This window comes from Hyperolius riggenbachi, chromosome 1 (genome assembly GCF_040937935.1).
Source record: "Hyperolius riggenbachi isolate aHypRig1 chromosome 1, aHypRig1.pri, whole genome shotgun sequence".
NCBI lineage: Eukaryota > Metazoa > Chordata > Amphibia > Anura > Hyperoliidae > Hyperolius > Hyperolius riggenbachi.
In genome coordinates, this window is record NC_090646.1 from 354,269,707 (window position 1) to 354,285,497 (window position 15,791).

The window sequence follows — 15,791 nt, forward strand, 5'->3', positions numbered from 1 at the left end:
GGGGGACACAGCAACCATGTGGAAGAAGATTCTCTGGTCAGAGGAGACCAAAATGGAACTTTGTCCAAAATGCAAAACGCCATGTGTGGCGGAAAACTAACACTGCACATCACTCTGAACACACCATTCCCACTGTCAAATATGGTGGTGGCAGCATCATGCTCAGGGGGTGCTTCTCTTCAGCAGGGACAGGGAAGATGGTCAGAGTTGATGGGAAGATGGATGGAGCCAAATACAGGGCAATCTTGGAAGAAAACCTCTTGAAGTCTGCAAAAGACTTGAGACTGGGGTGGAGGTTCACCTTCCAGCAGGACAACGACCCTAAACATAAAGCCAGGGCAACAATGGAATGGTTTAAAACAAAGCATATCCATGTGTTAGAATGGCCCAGTCAAAGTCCAGATCTAAAACCAATCGAGAATCTGTGGCAAGATCTGAAAACTGCTGTTCACAAACACTGTCTAGCTAAACTGACTGAGCTGGAGCTGTTTTGCAAAGAAGAATAGGCAAGGATTTCAGTCATCTGTAATTGCAGCTAAAGGTGGTTCTATAAAGTATTGACTCAGGGGGCTGAATAATTGCGCACACCCCACTTTGCAGTTATTTATTTGTAAAAAATGTTTGGAATCATGTATGATTTTCGTTCCACTTCTCACGTGTGCACCACTTTGTATTGGTCTTTCACGTGGAATTCCAATAAAATCGGTTCATGTTTGTGGCAGTAATGTGACAAAATGTGAAAACCTTCAAGGGGGCCGAATACTTTTGCAAGCCATTGTATGTGGATTGCTACCTTTTAATTATGGCAAACTTGAAGTTAAAACTTTAAATTCTGGTATGTTATACCATGAACCACCTAATACCAGGTGACAAGTTTTTTTTGTGCAAGATTATTTTTTTTTCTACATATACTCGTGGGCTGCTCTGTGTGCATGCCTGTGCACACATCTGTGCGTCCACACATGCACACAATTGTACGCTTATTCCCATGCATTAACCGATATTTTTTTTGGGGGAGCGTTTTAATGTATTTTGATGAGCTTTTCAATTTTTTAGGCAGAACTTAGGCAATTAGGTCTATATATATATTAGGGTTACTTCTAAGAGTAACCTTTTTTGATTGGATAAGTTATGGATGGATATAAACAGCTTATATATACATATGAGTTTTGCAAGCATTTATAAACTTATGATACATATCCTTTGATATTAGTTTTATATGCATTTTTTTCCATATAGTATGAAAATAGTCTTAGATTTTGTGTCAGGATAATTAGTGTATATTTTGATATGGCTCCTACATAGCCCCTTTTTGCCTGAGGAAGCAGGAAGAGTCACATGAAACGCGGTGCATTCAGAAGTTTTAAGTGACAATTAAAAATAAGTCTAAACCTAAACTGACTATTTGGGTCATTATTGGAAAAGTAAGACCACCACTAACTCTTTTTAACCAGTTTTTGATACATTTTGTTGGCGCCTTTGTTGTTGCATTGCTTTTTTCACCTAACACCGTAGTCTTACTCAAGAAAATGTGTAAAACCTTTGCTAAATCACTTGAGATCTGGACGCTGTCACAGTTCATGGTACCATCACAAAGTAATAAAAGTTTGCTTGCAAGCAAGAAGGTTTCCCATCTCTTTGAAGGAAGCAATCACCAGCCACCTACTCAAAGTCCCAGATGCTATGCTCTACTCCTGAGAAAAGTTAATGAAAAGGCAATATCTCTCTAATTTGATCTTAACCAGATCTGCAATGATCTGCTCATGGCAGGAGATAGAGGTGAATGTTCTTGTTCCACCCATTTTCTGCTGGAACTTTCCACGACTTGATAGTTGACCAAGGAATATTTCTTAGTAAGTTATTGAAGTACTGTGATATCAACGGTTTAGTTCTCCAGTGATTCTGATCGTTCTCATCTGTCAGACCACAAAAAAGGTATTTACATCAGCTTTCCTGTCCTACCCACTTAAAAATGGTGTGCCCCAGGGCTCAATCCTGTCCTTTTTTCTTGTCATTCAAAATATACATGCTACCTTTTGGTAAACATATTCAAAACCATGGCATGATGAACTACTGATATGCTGTTATAGTTATATATATATTATTCAAAGCTGAAATGAAAGACCCTACTCCAGCCACAAGCACTTGTTTAATGTGTACCTGAGGCGAAAAGAATAGATGGACAACTGTCTAAACCAGAAAAATGAAGTTCTCGTCAACGGAGTCAGCACCTAGCAACCAAACAGCTCCAATCTCAGTCAGCATCATTGAGGGTAGAGAGCTAAAACCTATATAGCTCTGACCATGTGTGCATCTTGCAAGTAATAATGGATGGGAAATAAAATGTCAGCAATTAAATCTCTGTTGTTGTGAAATCTTACTACTTTTACCGAAGAACACTGCAAAAAAATTGTGCGATTCTCTCTCCGACCAATCACAATTAAGATGCCTTAATGTAAGACTTGTTTGTACTTCATTTCACAAACCAATAATATGCTTGGATTTAAAATAAGGTAATCATTTTTTCCCCATCAAAATGCAAACAATGGAGTAGCTAAACTTACTTTGTTGAAAAAGGAAAACTCCTGCAGTGTCCCATATTTGCCAACACTTGCCACTGAATGGTCCTTGGACTTTCTCATCTTCATCTTTTTCTACATTAAAGCACAATAGGTTGTAGAAAGCCAAGATATTACAGCATGTATCACCTGGAAAATCTAAAGATTAAATTACCTTTGAGGGACAAGACATGGGTCGTAACAAAAGAGATCTGGAGCGTTTTCGACTCTGATCTAGATTTCTCTGGTATTCAAGTTTTCTTGCACTGCTTAGATCACATGTACCATTTCCAGTGAACTATAAAATATACAGTTGTAGTTTGTTAATTCTGATCCACCTTACATGCCAACACAAAAAAAATGCACAACAAAGAAATCCATCATTTTTAGTCAACAATACTACAATTCTGATGTGCACTATAGTGTGAACAGTAAAATAAGTTTGGGAAAGATGAAATTATTTAATACCAGAGATCTCTTTGCTTCGGGAAGAAACTGGCCAAATTCAGAGAGTAAGTCTTCCTGTCCACGGAATAGGCTGGCTACTTCTGTGAAGACCTCTTCCTCTGACATACCGCGGAATGGACACCCTTTTGGATTGAGCTGATCCTTCTAAAATGAAAATATCTGTTACTCTAAAGTTACACATCATTGCGGTTCAGCAGAAATTGGTGTTAACATGAAAATTTCCAGTTACCTAGGAAGGGAGAGCAATTTATAGGAAAACAAATCCACTGGCTGATCCTGAACTTGCTAACAGCTGGTCAACAAACTAGTAGCTAGTTGGTTTGATTTACAAGAGACTTTATGTTTCTGAGAAAGCAGAGACTTACACTTAACCATTTTCTACTAAGCACAAAAGACACACACACACACACACACACACACGTTTGTGACACCCTCCAGTAAATAGAATTGTGCAAGCACACATACCTAACACCAGTGACATGCCCTTCAGAAATCTGCTGAGCCAGAAACTCCTCCAGCCATTACTCTGGTTCCTGTTGCAAATTGTAGCAGAACATCCCCTGCATATCCTCTCACTTCTATAAATAGGGGTATTCAGCAGAAGGGCAAGCAGACAATGATTAGGGATAACCTGTCACCAGAAATCATGAAAGATTGCTACAAGTGACCTGTATCCCAGATGTGTATATAGCTTTAAATGTATAATTTTTTCACAAGATCAGATGGCTACCACCATCAGATCTTTACCTCAAGTGCTTCACAACTCCTTATATCTCAGTCACTGTCCGCCATACTTCAGAATCCTTTCTTTGCATTATACATACTTGCACCCCAGACCATTCTGCCCCTATCCAAATCTCATTGGAGTTTAAAGGTTTGTGAAACCTTTAAAAAATGGTTATGTTTTTGAAGTGCTCTAAAACAATCTGATTTTCAAACAAAATCCTACAAGTAGATGAAGAAAAACCTAAATCAAACAAAACAAAAAAAGATAATGTGGTCATGTTTTGATTATATAGGAGTGTCAACAGTACAAAAAGTGAAGTATGCCTCTGTGTATTTGGTCTGACCCCTTTGTTTCACAATAACTGCAAAAATATGTTTGCATTAAGTGAGGATCAACCTTGCACATCAACTTGGAGGAATTTTAGTCCATTTCTTCACACAGAACAGCTTCAACTCTTGGATGTTGGTGGATTGGTGGATTTCCTCACATGAACCGCTCACGTTAGATCTTTACACCACATTTAAAAGGGATTAAGGTCAGGGACTTGGCCACTATATTCACTTTATTTTTTCTTCAACCACTCTTTGGTAGAGCAAATTATAAGTTATGTGGTTTTTTGTTTTTTTTGCATGACCCACTGTCTTTTGACAGTCAAGATTGGATTGTCATCCCACTGACTGAAAACAATTAAGAGCATAATACGATCTGACGGTGCCGGTCCTTTCTACGATACAACATTGATCTGGAGTGCTACCAGACCATCCAACGAACATTAAATCGGGACGAGAGGAGTGGTGCACCTTACCTAGCAACTGACTGAAAACAAACACACACTGATTTCACCTTCAAAACATATGATGATTGTAGGGATTCACTTATATTGGTTACCTGCAGATATTATTGGATTTTATATGAATACAGGACCAGACAGGATTTTTTTTGTTTAATTTGTTTAACTATGTTTTCTTCATCAACTTTTAGGTCACAGTCATAAAAATAAAGAAAATTTTGAGGTGTTCACAAACTTTTAAGTATCACTGCAGTTCTGTCCCCCATAGTGTGCAAGGTATTGGAGCTAAATGCAGGGTGAGCAAATAAACTTTCAGGCCTAAACAAGAACACAGAGTAGCAAAGTCCAGCAACAGTCCAGGGTTATACACAGGTAAACAGAGATATCGCAGTACAGGAGGGCAGAAGGGAGGTCAAAGAGCGTATCAGAGGTCAAACCAGGCAGCATACAGTCCTAACAATAATCCAGGCAATAGGTTGGTTCAGGCAGCAGACAAGGGAGATCCAGTAAACAAGCAGAGGTTGAAATCCAGATCATCCAATAAGAGCAGGTATACAGTGCACCCAGCAACCAAGAGCTATCACGGGCAACATGCAACTGTCACAGCAAGGTTTAAAATACTGACAGCATTCAATCAGTGGCCGGCCACATGCACACAACAGCCAATCACATGCAGGCATTAATCCTGTTTAAGTGTCAGGCGACAGAGAGATCAGCTGACACAGGTGGCAATATATGTCAGCGTACTAACAAGCAAAACATCCTGACTGTGTGTCAGCTATAGCATACAGGTTAAAAGCATAGCCTCCGACGTGAGAGACCAGGGTTCAATTCCAGCCAGGGTCAGCGTCCATTATATTTATATCATAAACCCCTGCCTAAGTGTCAGCTGACTATCCCGTCGGCTGACACTACCTCTGTCGCCGCCTCAGACCATACTGCGGCCGAGAGGAGCGAGACATCCGCCCACCGGTATGCGCAGAGCGATTCCTTACAACAGCCTTACTGTCTGAATGTGATAATAATGTTCAGTTTTACTTAACCTCCCTGGCGTTCTATTAAGATCGCCAGGGAGGCTGCGGGAGGGTTTTTTTTAAATAAAAAAAAAAAAACTGTTTCATGCAGCCAACTGAAAGTTGGCTGCATGAAAGCCCACTAGAGGGCACTCCGGAGGCGTTCTTCCGATCGCCTCCGGCGCCCAGAACAAACAAGGAAGGCCGCAATGAGCAGCCTTCCTTGTTTTGCTTACATCGTCGCCATAGCGACGAACGGAGTGACGTCATGGACGTCAGCCGCCTCCGATCCAGCCCTTAGCGCTGGCCGGAACTTTTGTTCCGGCTGTGCAGGGCTCGGGCGGCTGGGGGGGACCCTCTTTCGCCGCTGCTCGCGGCGGATCGCCGCAGAGCAGCGGCGATCAGGCAGCACACGCGGCTGGCAAAGTGCCGGCTGCGTGTGCTGCTTTTTATTTTGTAAAAATCGGCCCAGCAGGGCCTGAGCGGCGACCTCCGGCGGTGATGGACGGATATATTCGTCCATACCGCTGAGGAGGTTAAAGAGAAACCGTAACCAAGAATTTAACTTCATCCCAATCAGTAGCGGATACCTCCTTTCCCATGAAAAACCTATTCCTTTTCTCAAACAGATTATCAGGGGGCGATGTGTGGCTGATTTTGTGGTGAAACGCCTCCCACAGTGTGATGTCAGCGCCTCACAGTTCTGAGGTCCTGACATCACACTGTGGGAGACTTGTTGCATTGTAGGAAATAACAGCCGTTTACAACTGCCAAAAAAAGCAAGCAGCGTCTCCTTTCAATTAAATCACCTGCCAGCAGTAAAATGTCACCATGTGATAAATGTCAGAATGTAAATCAGGGAGAGGAAAGATTTTATAATGAGCAAATACTGACTAAATCATTTATACATAATTATTGTAAAAATGAAGCACTTTTTTAATTACATTGTCACTGGAGTTCCTCTTTAACCACCCTGGCGTTCAGTTTCCCCAGGATTTCCGTGCAAAAAGTGTTTCAATTAATTTCCAATAATTTGCAACCAATTTTTTTTTAATATTTAATTTAATACAGATTATTGTATTGAATTCAATTTAAAAAAAAAAAAAGAAAAAAAGTGTTTTCTGCAAGATGTTGATGACGCTGTGTGACCCTGGTGTCATCAACGCCGATCAACGGGGGACATGTGATCGCTGAGGAAGAAGCAAAATCCGCCAAGGGACATGGAAGAAGACACTGGGGAAGCTATCAGAGGTACGCGACGAGGGATCAGCATGCCAATGGTGAGTATAAGACCCAGATGTATAGGTAGAAGATGTGCAGCCAGGTATAGTTAGCCAGATGTGCAGCCAGGTATAGTTAGCCAAGTATAGTTAGCCAGGTATATAGTGAGCCAGGTGTTTAGCCAGGTATATAGCGAGCCAGATGTTTAGCCAGGTATATAGTGAGCCAGGTGTAGCCAGGTATATAGTGAGCCAGATGTTTAGCCAGGTATATAGTGAGCCAGATGTTTAGCCAGGTATATAGTGAGCCAGGTGTTTAGCCAGATTTATAGGTAGCCAGATGTCCCCCCTCCCGATCCCCCCCCCCCTCCAGCACGCTGTGGGTAGCGATCTGTGCTACCCACAGCGTGCAGAACAAGCATCCAGCCACCCTAGGGAATCCCTGGGCAGCCAGCGGGGCAGAGAATGTGCGGGGGATCCCCCTTGTATGTGGAGGCTGTGCTGGCGGGGGATCCCCCTCTGTGCGGGCGGGGGGAACCCCTTTATATGGTGGCTTTTGCGGGCGGGGGGATCCCCCTTCTATTGTGGCTGTTGCGGGCGGCCTATCCCCCTCCCTCCCGATGTCCCCCCTCCCGATCTCCTCCCCCCTCCCCTCTCTAAGCCCATTGAGTAAATAGATTTACTCACCGAGGGCTTTTTCCAGCGACGGCAGCAGCACTTCCTCCTCCATCTCCGAAGTCTCGTTCTCTGTACAGTTACATTACGAGACTTGGTGACGTCACCAAGCCTCGTAATGTAACTGTACAGAGACCGGGACTTCGGAGATGGAGGAGGAAGTGCTGCTGCCGTCGCTGAAGAGAGCCCTCGGTAAATAAATCTATTTACTCAATGGGCTTAGAGAGGGGGGGGGAAGGAGATCGGGAGGGGGGACATCGGGAGGGAGGGGGAGGAGGGGGATAGGCCGCCCGCAACAGCCACAATAGAAGGGGGATCCCCCCACCCGCACAGAGGGGGATCCCCCCGCCGCAAAAGCCACAATAGAAGGGGGATCCCCCCACCCGCACAGAGGGGGATCCCCCCGCCCGCAAAAGCCACGATAGAAGGGGGATCCCCCCACCCGCACAGAGGGGGATCCCCCCGCCCGCAAAAGCCACCATATAAAGGGGTTCCCCCCGCCCGCACAGAGGGGGATCCCCCGCCAGCACAGCCTCCACATACAAGGGGGATCCCCCGCACATTCTCTGCCCTGCTGGCTGCCCAGGGATTCCCTAGGGTGGTTGGATGCTTGTTCTGCACGCTGTGGGTAGAACAGATCGCTACCCACAGCGTGCAGTCAGGCATCCAGCCATCCTGGGGAATCCCTCTGATAAGAAAAAAATGCAGCCGGCAGGGCAGAGAAACAGGAAATCTCCCTGTCGGCATGGACGAGCTCAGCTCGTCATTAACGTTTTTTGCAAGTTTTTGCTGGACGAACTCAGCTCGTCCATACCGCCAGGGAGGTTAATATTAACATTATTGCCAAGAATGCTTTCTAAGCAACATTAATACTGCACACAAATGTGCATTATAATTGATTTGTCATACCTGGTAAGTGTGGAGGATTTCTAAGAAAGATCTATAGATCTCAGGCCGATCAAGAAATCGAGTTTTAATTTTATTGACATAGCTGATGGCATTGTGAAACTCCAGTGAGTCCGATTCTGGTGGAGTCTGGGTCTTCTCTTTCTCCTGGAGTCTGGACTCTTCCACTAGTTCACTGTGCGAGTTGTCAGGAACCGGAGGCACTACAACACGAGCATTTGGCAACATGCCTGCCGTTGCCTCTGATGGAACCTGGAATGACATTAAGACAGGTCAGTCCTAAACCTTTATCCTCTCACACACATACTGAACATTAGAATAAATAAAAAAGGTTTTGCTAACTTACAGGACTGGCCAGTGATGTCTGTATCACCACTTTACCATTTTTCGGAAGCTCTATTTTGTAGCCAAGTGGCAAAAAAGCATTGAAGCCCAGTATTAAATCTGGGTGGTCGTGAAAAAGCTGAGATACGCGGCGTATTACACCAGGAGTGTCAATGCTGAAAGAAAGTACAGATATGTCCAACATTATTTCTTTACCAAATTTGTGAAAGGATTTTAGTTTTAGGCAGGGTAGAAAAGGGGTTACACTCTTTATTTTTTTAATTGACAGGACTTCCTGTCCAGACACGTCATTTTGGCTGGACATTTAATGCTTAACTAAATGGTTAATACTCCTCCTGTAAATAACTACTTAAGCAACAGCATGCAATTGCAGTAGGAGGGAAAAACCTTCCATGAGGGGAGCAGGATGGCAAGTCTTGTAAAATAAGGCATAAAGCCCCATCTACACTATGGGACATTGCAGCGATCCGGCGGCTCGATTAGCCGCCGGATCGCCTCTTCCGCGTGCCCGCCGCGTCCCCGCTCGCCGCATTCAATTCCCCGCCGGCGCCGCTTATCTTCCGCTCGATTCCCTGCCATTGTCCCCTCGCGGGGAGCGAGCAGGAAATCGGCGGTGCAGAGATCCGTCCTGTCGGATCTCATCAATCGAGAGCATCAGCGGCCTCGATTGATAAGGAGCATCGCGGCCGCATCTACTCGTGTAGATGCGGCTCAAGGGCAATACTTAATAGTAGAGTTTTATGGCTGCACTTCCATGCATATTTAATACACATTGGCCCATATGCAATTCCATTTTACTCCTGAGTTTTACAGCACATTGGCATTGAAAATGTACCAAAAAGTGAAAAAGTACTAGCGTAATTATTTTGAGTATTTGCTTTCTTGCTGGTGGTTTAAAAAGGTATCTTATTGCCCAGTTGTAAAATATCACCTAGGAGAATCCTCAGAAAAAGTAAATTGCATATGGGCCATTGTGTGTAGCTTGGTATTGGGCCACTCAAATTCATTTCCTGCTGATTTTGTTGGCTCATTTCCAAACTACATGCAATTCAGACTTCTTTTCACCTTTGACTACTTCAGGGCCCGTTTCCACTTGCAGATTCACATAGACAATACAAGTGGATGGGACTGTTTCCACTTGTCAGGATTTCTGAGCGTTTTTCTGTGCAGAAAAAAAATCTGCACGGCAGAGCCCTCAGAGTGTGATTCACATACAATGTATTTAATAGGAAATTAGCATGCGTTTTCGTATGCGAATTTTACCGAGACTTTGCGGGAGTTTTTGCATAAAATCAATGTAAAAGCACACAGGCACTGACATGGTTAGATTCGCATACTCATTAACATATACGAAAACACCCGCAAATTCGTGGTAAAATTCGCATCCGCGTGCGAATTCCCTTTTTCGTTTTCCCCGACTAATTCGCACCGCACAAGTGGAAACGGGCCCTCAAGGTTGGAGCTACTTTAAAGAGTTCAAAATGTACTGATTTCACGGCTGGAAAAAACTGCTGCATGAACTTACAGACCCTTTAAAACGACACTGAAGTGAAAAAAATAAACAAACAGACAAAAAAAAAACAACAACTTAGGATATGAATTGTATATGTAGTATGGATAATTCATAGATTAGTAGCACCTGCAACGGGTACAAAGATACGTGTTGGCACCCGCAATAGCATCCTGTACTTTCAGGAACGCGTGCAATGATACGCATGGAGGCCCAAAAAGGAAACTTGGTATGACACTCAAAAACTGAGTCTAAAACAGCATGATTACACCACACCATAATAGGTGTCTCAACAGAAGTATGTAATACAACAAACACTTAAAGAAAAAGATCATCTGTCTGAGAAGCAATAAGAATGATTGCTTCTCACACAGATAATCTTTTTCTTTAAGTGTTTGTGGCAAAAAGGAAACTATCTGGCGGCAGCGGACCAGAGGATCCGGGAGTGACTTCGAGGGCACAGGATGGCTGCAGGGGGGGGCTGGTAGAAGCCCCAGGTAATTGATTTTTTAAGGTTCACTTTAACTCTTCCTGTACTGGAAACAATATTACACTCATATATGTGCTACTAATGTTCTATTAGCTGTACTACACATACAAATCATATCATAAGTTTATTTTCTCTTCAGATTCCCTTTACAGCATGCACAGTAGGTTGGAAAATAGAATATAGAGATTTGTACCCTCATAGGCTTTTTTAAACTAAAATGAGAAAAGTATGGAAGGTGTAACTGACTACATCCTTCTGATTTGTCTGCCTAAAAGGATGAGCATCTAAATCATAAATCAATTGCTTTTCATAACTTCATGCATATGATTCAAAGGTAATCAGGAACACAACATTTCAGGCCTCTCACCCTTCCTAAAATGCCCTTGGTGATGGCAGAGTTCCTGTATTTGGTTCAAGTTGAAGCCTTTTTTAGTGGAAATAAAACCAGTTATTTAATAATTAAGAAAGTAATCAATAGGAGCCTCAACGGTTCCATCATAAAACATGTATTTTGAAGATGAATTCCCAGCAACAAAAACAAGCAAAAGAAAACCACACAAGTGTTACCTTTGAGATTTAAACTCCTTCATTATCTCTAAAAATCCATTGTAGGTAGCTGGATCACTGCCAAATCGGATTTTGACCTGATCGAGATAGGACAAGGCATCTTCCACCTAAGGGCAACAATAATTACAAACAGACGGGCTTATTACATAATAGTTTCTATACTTCTGTATATGTTTTGCTATCTAGAAGATCAAGTCACTGTATTCTTTGTTCATGTGCACTCCCATAGCATACTAGCAGTTTTGCATGTCCGTGACACTTGAAAAAGTGCCATCATTTTTTTCAAATAGAAACAAAACGCAAATAGCTTCAATAGCAAGCACAGACATTCAAATGCCAATTATTTATTTTTACAATTACAGCAAATCTTAAATACAAAATACAGATAACTTTGGACACATACCTCTAGTTAATTGCCAACAGACAGATTCTACTCAAACACTCCTATGTTTTAGATAGTCCAGACAGGACAGCAAAAGCAACTCATTCTACTCTGCTTTTCTGTAGGCAAACTAAATTAACCTTATGCTAAAAAAGTGATCTGTAGTTGCTTAGTTGCACAATTTTAATCTCAACAGGCTTCATGTTCAGCTTGGATTGCATATGTAAAAATAAGAGTCGATATACATACATTTCAGTAAAATCCAGTGATTAACCTTCTCAATAACACTGAAATCTGTTGTGCAATCTCTGATCTTCTTTTCACCTGGTACACAACATGCAATTTCCCATAATATGGACTAGTCAAATTGATTATTTCCAACAGGTCCGATCTGATTTACGTTTTAGTGATCGATTCTGTATAGAAGTGACCATAAAATCAAATCGATAATATTTGTCTATCAGACCGGAAATTGCATGTTATGTACCAGCCATTAAAAGGTATTTAGCGGTTGCAAACCAACTGGAAAGTTATTGCTTTCAGAGATGATACAATGTCATAGATAGCGCGTGGATTAACAAAGTATTAGGAATTAGTGACAAAAGACTACACAAAATACAAGCAAGAAGCATTCCTTTAACCACTTGCCCTCCCCCCGGGACAATTAACTACGTCCCTGCAAAATGCCACAACTCTGTGCAGGGACATAGCTACTACGTCCCTCCCCGTTGCACATTCCCGTAGTGTTTTTAATGGTAATTCAATTCCCAGACAGAGAAATGATAACCAGTTAAACTTTTTCTGACTATCCAGCTATTGGAAGTGTTTGTACAGCCACACAAAGTTTTTCTGCAGTCAGGAAGTCTTGACTGCATAAAATATCTAACACTAAGGGCCTGTTTCCACTAGAGCTAATCCGCATGCGTTCTCTGCATGCGGATTCGCATAACCAATACAAGTGGATGGCCCTGTTTCCACTTGTCAGTTTTTTCCTGCGTTTTTCTGTGCAGGATTTTTCTGCACGGTAGAGCCTGCAGAATTCGCCTGCGTGAGGAATGCAGGCGATTCGCAGGCTATGTATTTAATAGGGAAAACACGCATGCGGTTTTTGCCGCGATTTCGCGTGCGAATTCGCATGAAAACTAATGCAAATTGAACCAGGCAGTGACATGGTTAAATTCGCATATACCCTGCCTATGCGAAATCGCGGCAAAAAACACACGCGGAATCGCATCCGCATGCGATTTCGTCAGCGGTGGAATCCCGGTGATTCGCACCGCACTAGTGGAAACGAGCCCTAATACAATGAAAAATGCTTAATTAAACCTTTGTACAGATAAGCATGCATTATTATTATACTTACATGTACAGGAAGTTTTTCTTGAGACTTGCACCAGCTATTTGAGCTTGGCTTACCACTACCACCACCGCTGCTACTGGCCATGATTGCCGACGAAAAACCACACTTGACACCAGGCAGAATTGGTTCTTCAGAAATGACTAAAGACTCAAATGTGAGGAGACATGGCACTCGGCTTAATTCCTCTTGCTTAAGGATAATCACAATACTGAGAACATAAAACAAGGATGTTAAGTAACATACGATACTCTAGATTTCACTCAGTTTGTTGTATACCGTCTATTCCGGCGTATAAGACTACTTCCAACGTTTCCAGTTAAAATATACATTTTAGGATATACTCGCCCTAGAAGACTACCCCCCTCTTGACTCTTGGAGATTTGTATACTGTACCTGCTTATACAGTATAGCACCAGTACATACAGTACAGATACTGGTACTATACTGTATGTGGTACCCTGTATACAACAACCAGCCAATCACGGCAAGCGATATACCTTATCGGCAATTGGCTGGTTGTTGTATACAAAGTCTACTTGGATTGGTCAGCTATCCCTGTCTCTAAGACTATCAGAGCGGCAGCGCAAATATGACCCTTTCACTCGTCTGGCCCACCCATGTATACTATTACCTCCTCCTCTGCCTCTCAGATCTTGCACATGCATGCCTGCACTGCTTCACTGCAGTCCTCAAAAGCGAGATCTGAGAGGTAGAGAAGGAGGTATGGTAATACGATACAAGGGCAGGCCAGACGGGTGAAAGAAATGAGTTTTCTGGGTACAGCGCCACTCTTTTTTCCATACCCCGGGCATCCCGAACGCCTGCAGCAGTGGATTTTCTTTTGCCATACTTGTACAGCACCCTCCTTGCTGCTTTGATACGGTCGCTGCATACGGTAAGGATACGGCCTCAGATGTTTTTGAGCTCTCCCCACCATATGCGACAACCGCAGATTCTCCAGTCCGGCTCAGAAGTTTCATCACCCGCCCTATAAGACGACCCCCTGACTTTTGAGAAGATTTTCCTGGATTAAAAAGTAGTCTTATATGCCAGAATATTATAGTGGACATTATTGTGAATACACCAGTGCACTTGCAACATCAAAAAAAAGGCTGATAAAGAAAAACCATGACCAAGAATTGAACTTTATCAGTAGCCGATAGCCCCTTTTACATGAGAAATCTATTACTTTTCACAAATGGATCATCAGGGGGCACTGTATGGCTGAGATTGTAGTGAAGCCCCTCCCACAGGAAACTGTGAGGACCATTTTCCTGGCAGTTTCCTGTCTGTGAACCTCGTTGCATTGTGGGAAATAGCTGTTTACAGCTGTTTCCAACTGCCAAAAAAAGCAAGCAGCAGGTACTTCCAGTGACATCACCTGCCAGCAGTAAAAATGTCACCATTTGATAAATGTCAATGTAAACCAAGGAGAGGAAAGCTTTTACAATGGGCAAACGCTGAGTAAATCATTTATACATAATTATTGTAAAAATTAAGCACTTTTTTATTACATTATTGTCACTGGACTTCCTCTTTAAGTGGTATTCTTAGCACCAACAGGGTTAGTTTTTTTTATTGAAGTAAGCATCAAATAGTGTAACTGAATAAGCACGGATTGTGGGGGATGTTTAAAGCCAGTCAATGACTTTTAAAGGGACTGAGCACCTCTAATGGGCATGCCTTTAAGACAGACTATTTCCAACAAAAGTTGTGCTATGATCCCTCTGGAGGAGCCTCTTGCAATGGCCATGCGTGTCACTTCCTCTTCCTGCTTCATTCAGTGATGCACTTCTCTAACAGAGAAGACAGGGATGATCCCGGAAGTTATAACATAGCCAAGATGACAGCCGCGATTTTTAAATTAAAACTGAACAAAAACTATTTTGTGTAGAATTAAAATTAAAGAGAGCACAAGCTACTGAAAGGTATGCACCGTTAAGTACTTTGCAGTACTGGTTGGAGTCTTAAAGGTATGCCCATGAGAGGTGCTCAGAGTCCCTTTAAGCAGAAAGGCACTTTCTGAGCATACAGTTCTGCAACCATTTCACTCACTCAGATCATAGGAAAGCCTAGAGCAGTGATGCAGTTGCAGGAAACGTTAAACAAAATGCAGATGAAAGGCTGTTAGATTTAGGCAGAAGTTTGTTCACAGTTCAAATTTAAAGTTAGGCTATACATGAAAAATGCTGCATGTATTACATTTGTATTTGGGTAAAAACCAAATTGCTGCAAGGAGGAAAGGGCACCATGAATACTATATAACTCATGGTGCCCTTACAATTGGCTAACCTCACATGCTTTGATAAGGTAATGGAAGCACATGCAATGCAAACTGGCCCTAAAAGGTACATATACACGTCTGATTTTTTCCAAAAGACCGGTCGTTCGGATGTCAAATCGGGCGTGTACACAAATAATCGTTCGGCTGATAAGGCTGGTTTTGACAGATCTGCTTGGTGAATCCGTCATAATCAGCCTTATCAGCCGAACGACCGTTTGTACACACGCCCGATTTGGGTGTGTATGTACCTTTACTAACCTCTAATCAACAACTCTCTCTCTGTTTAGATATGATTCAGGCAAGGGTAGAAAACTGTATCCCCTAATGCAGTGTTCCCCAACCCTGTCCTCAAGGTCCAGTGTATATTGTGTGGAAATTTACCAGGGCTGTGGAGTCGGTCCAAAAATCCACCGACTCCGACTCCTCTAATTTGCATATTACAATTTTGTTGAGTATGTAACATGAAATTCGTCTCTTAACTGCCAATGCTTAGGAA

General features: G+C 42.6%; 1 protein-coding gene across 1 annotated transcript in view; it reads right to left on the minus strand.

The window, feature by feature from the left end:
- The window catches only part of SIN3B (SIN3 transcription regulator family member B), a 72,378-nt gene that overhangs the window by 34,584 nt on the left and 22,003 nt on the right, over positions 1-15,791 (minus strand). The window contains exons 3-9 of the mRNA XM_068234160.1: positions 13,015-13,219; positions 11,270-11,376; positions 8,704-8,857; positions 8,361-8,609; positions 3,027-3,170; positions 2,734-2,856; positions 2,565-2,654 (exon numbers count right to left, since the gene is read on the minus strand). Coding sequence (XP_068090261.1) covers positions 2,565-2,654; positions 2,734-2,856; positions 3,027-3,170; positions 8,361-8,609; positions 8,704-8,857; positions 11,270-11,376; positions 13,015-13,095 — 948 coding nt within the window. The 5' untranslated portion in view covers positions 13,096-13,219. The remainder of the gene's footprint in view (positions 1-2,564; positions 2,655-2,733; positions 2,857-3,026; positions 3,171-8,360; positions 8,610-8,703; positions 8,858-11,269; positions 11,377-13,014; positions 13,220-15,791) is intronic.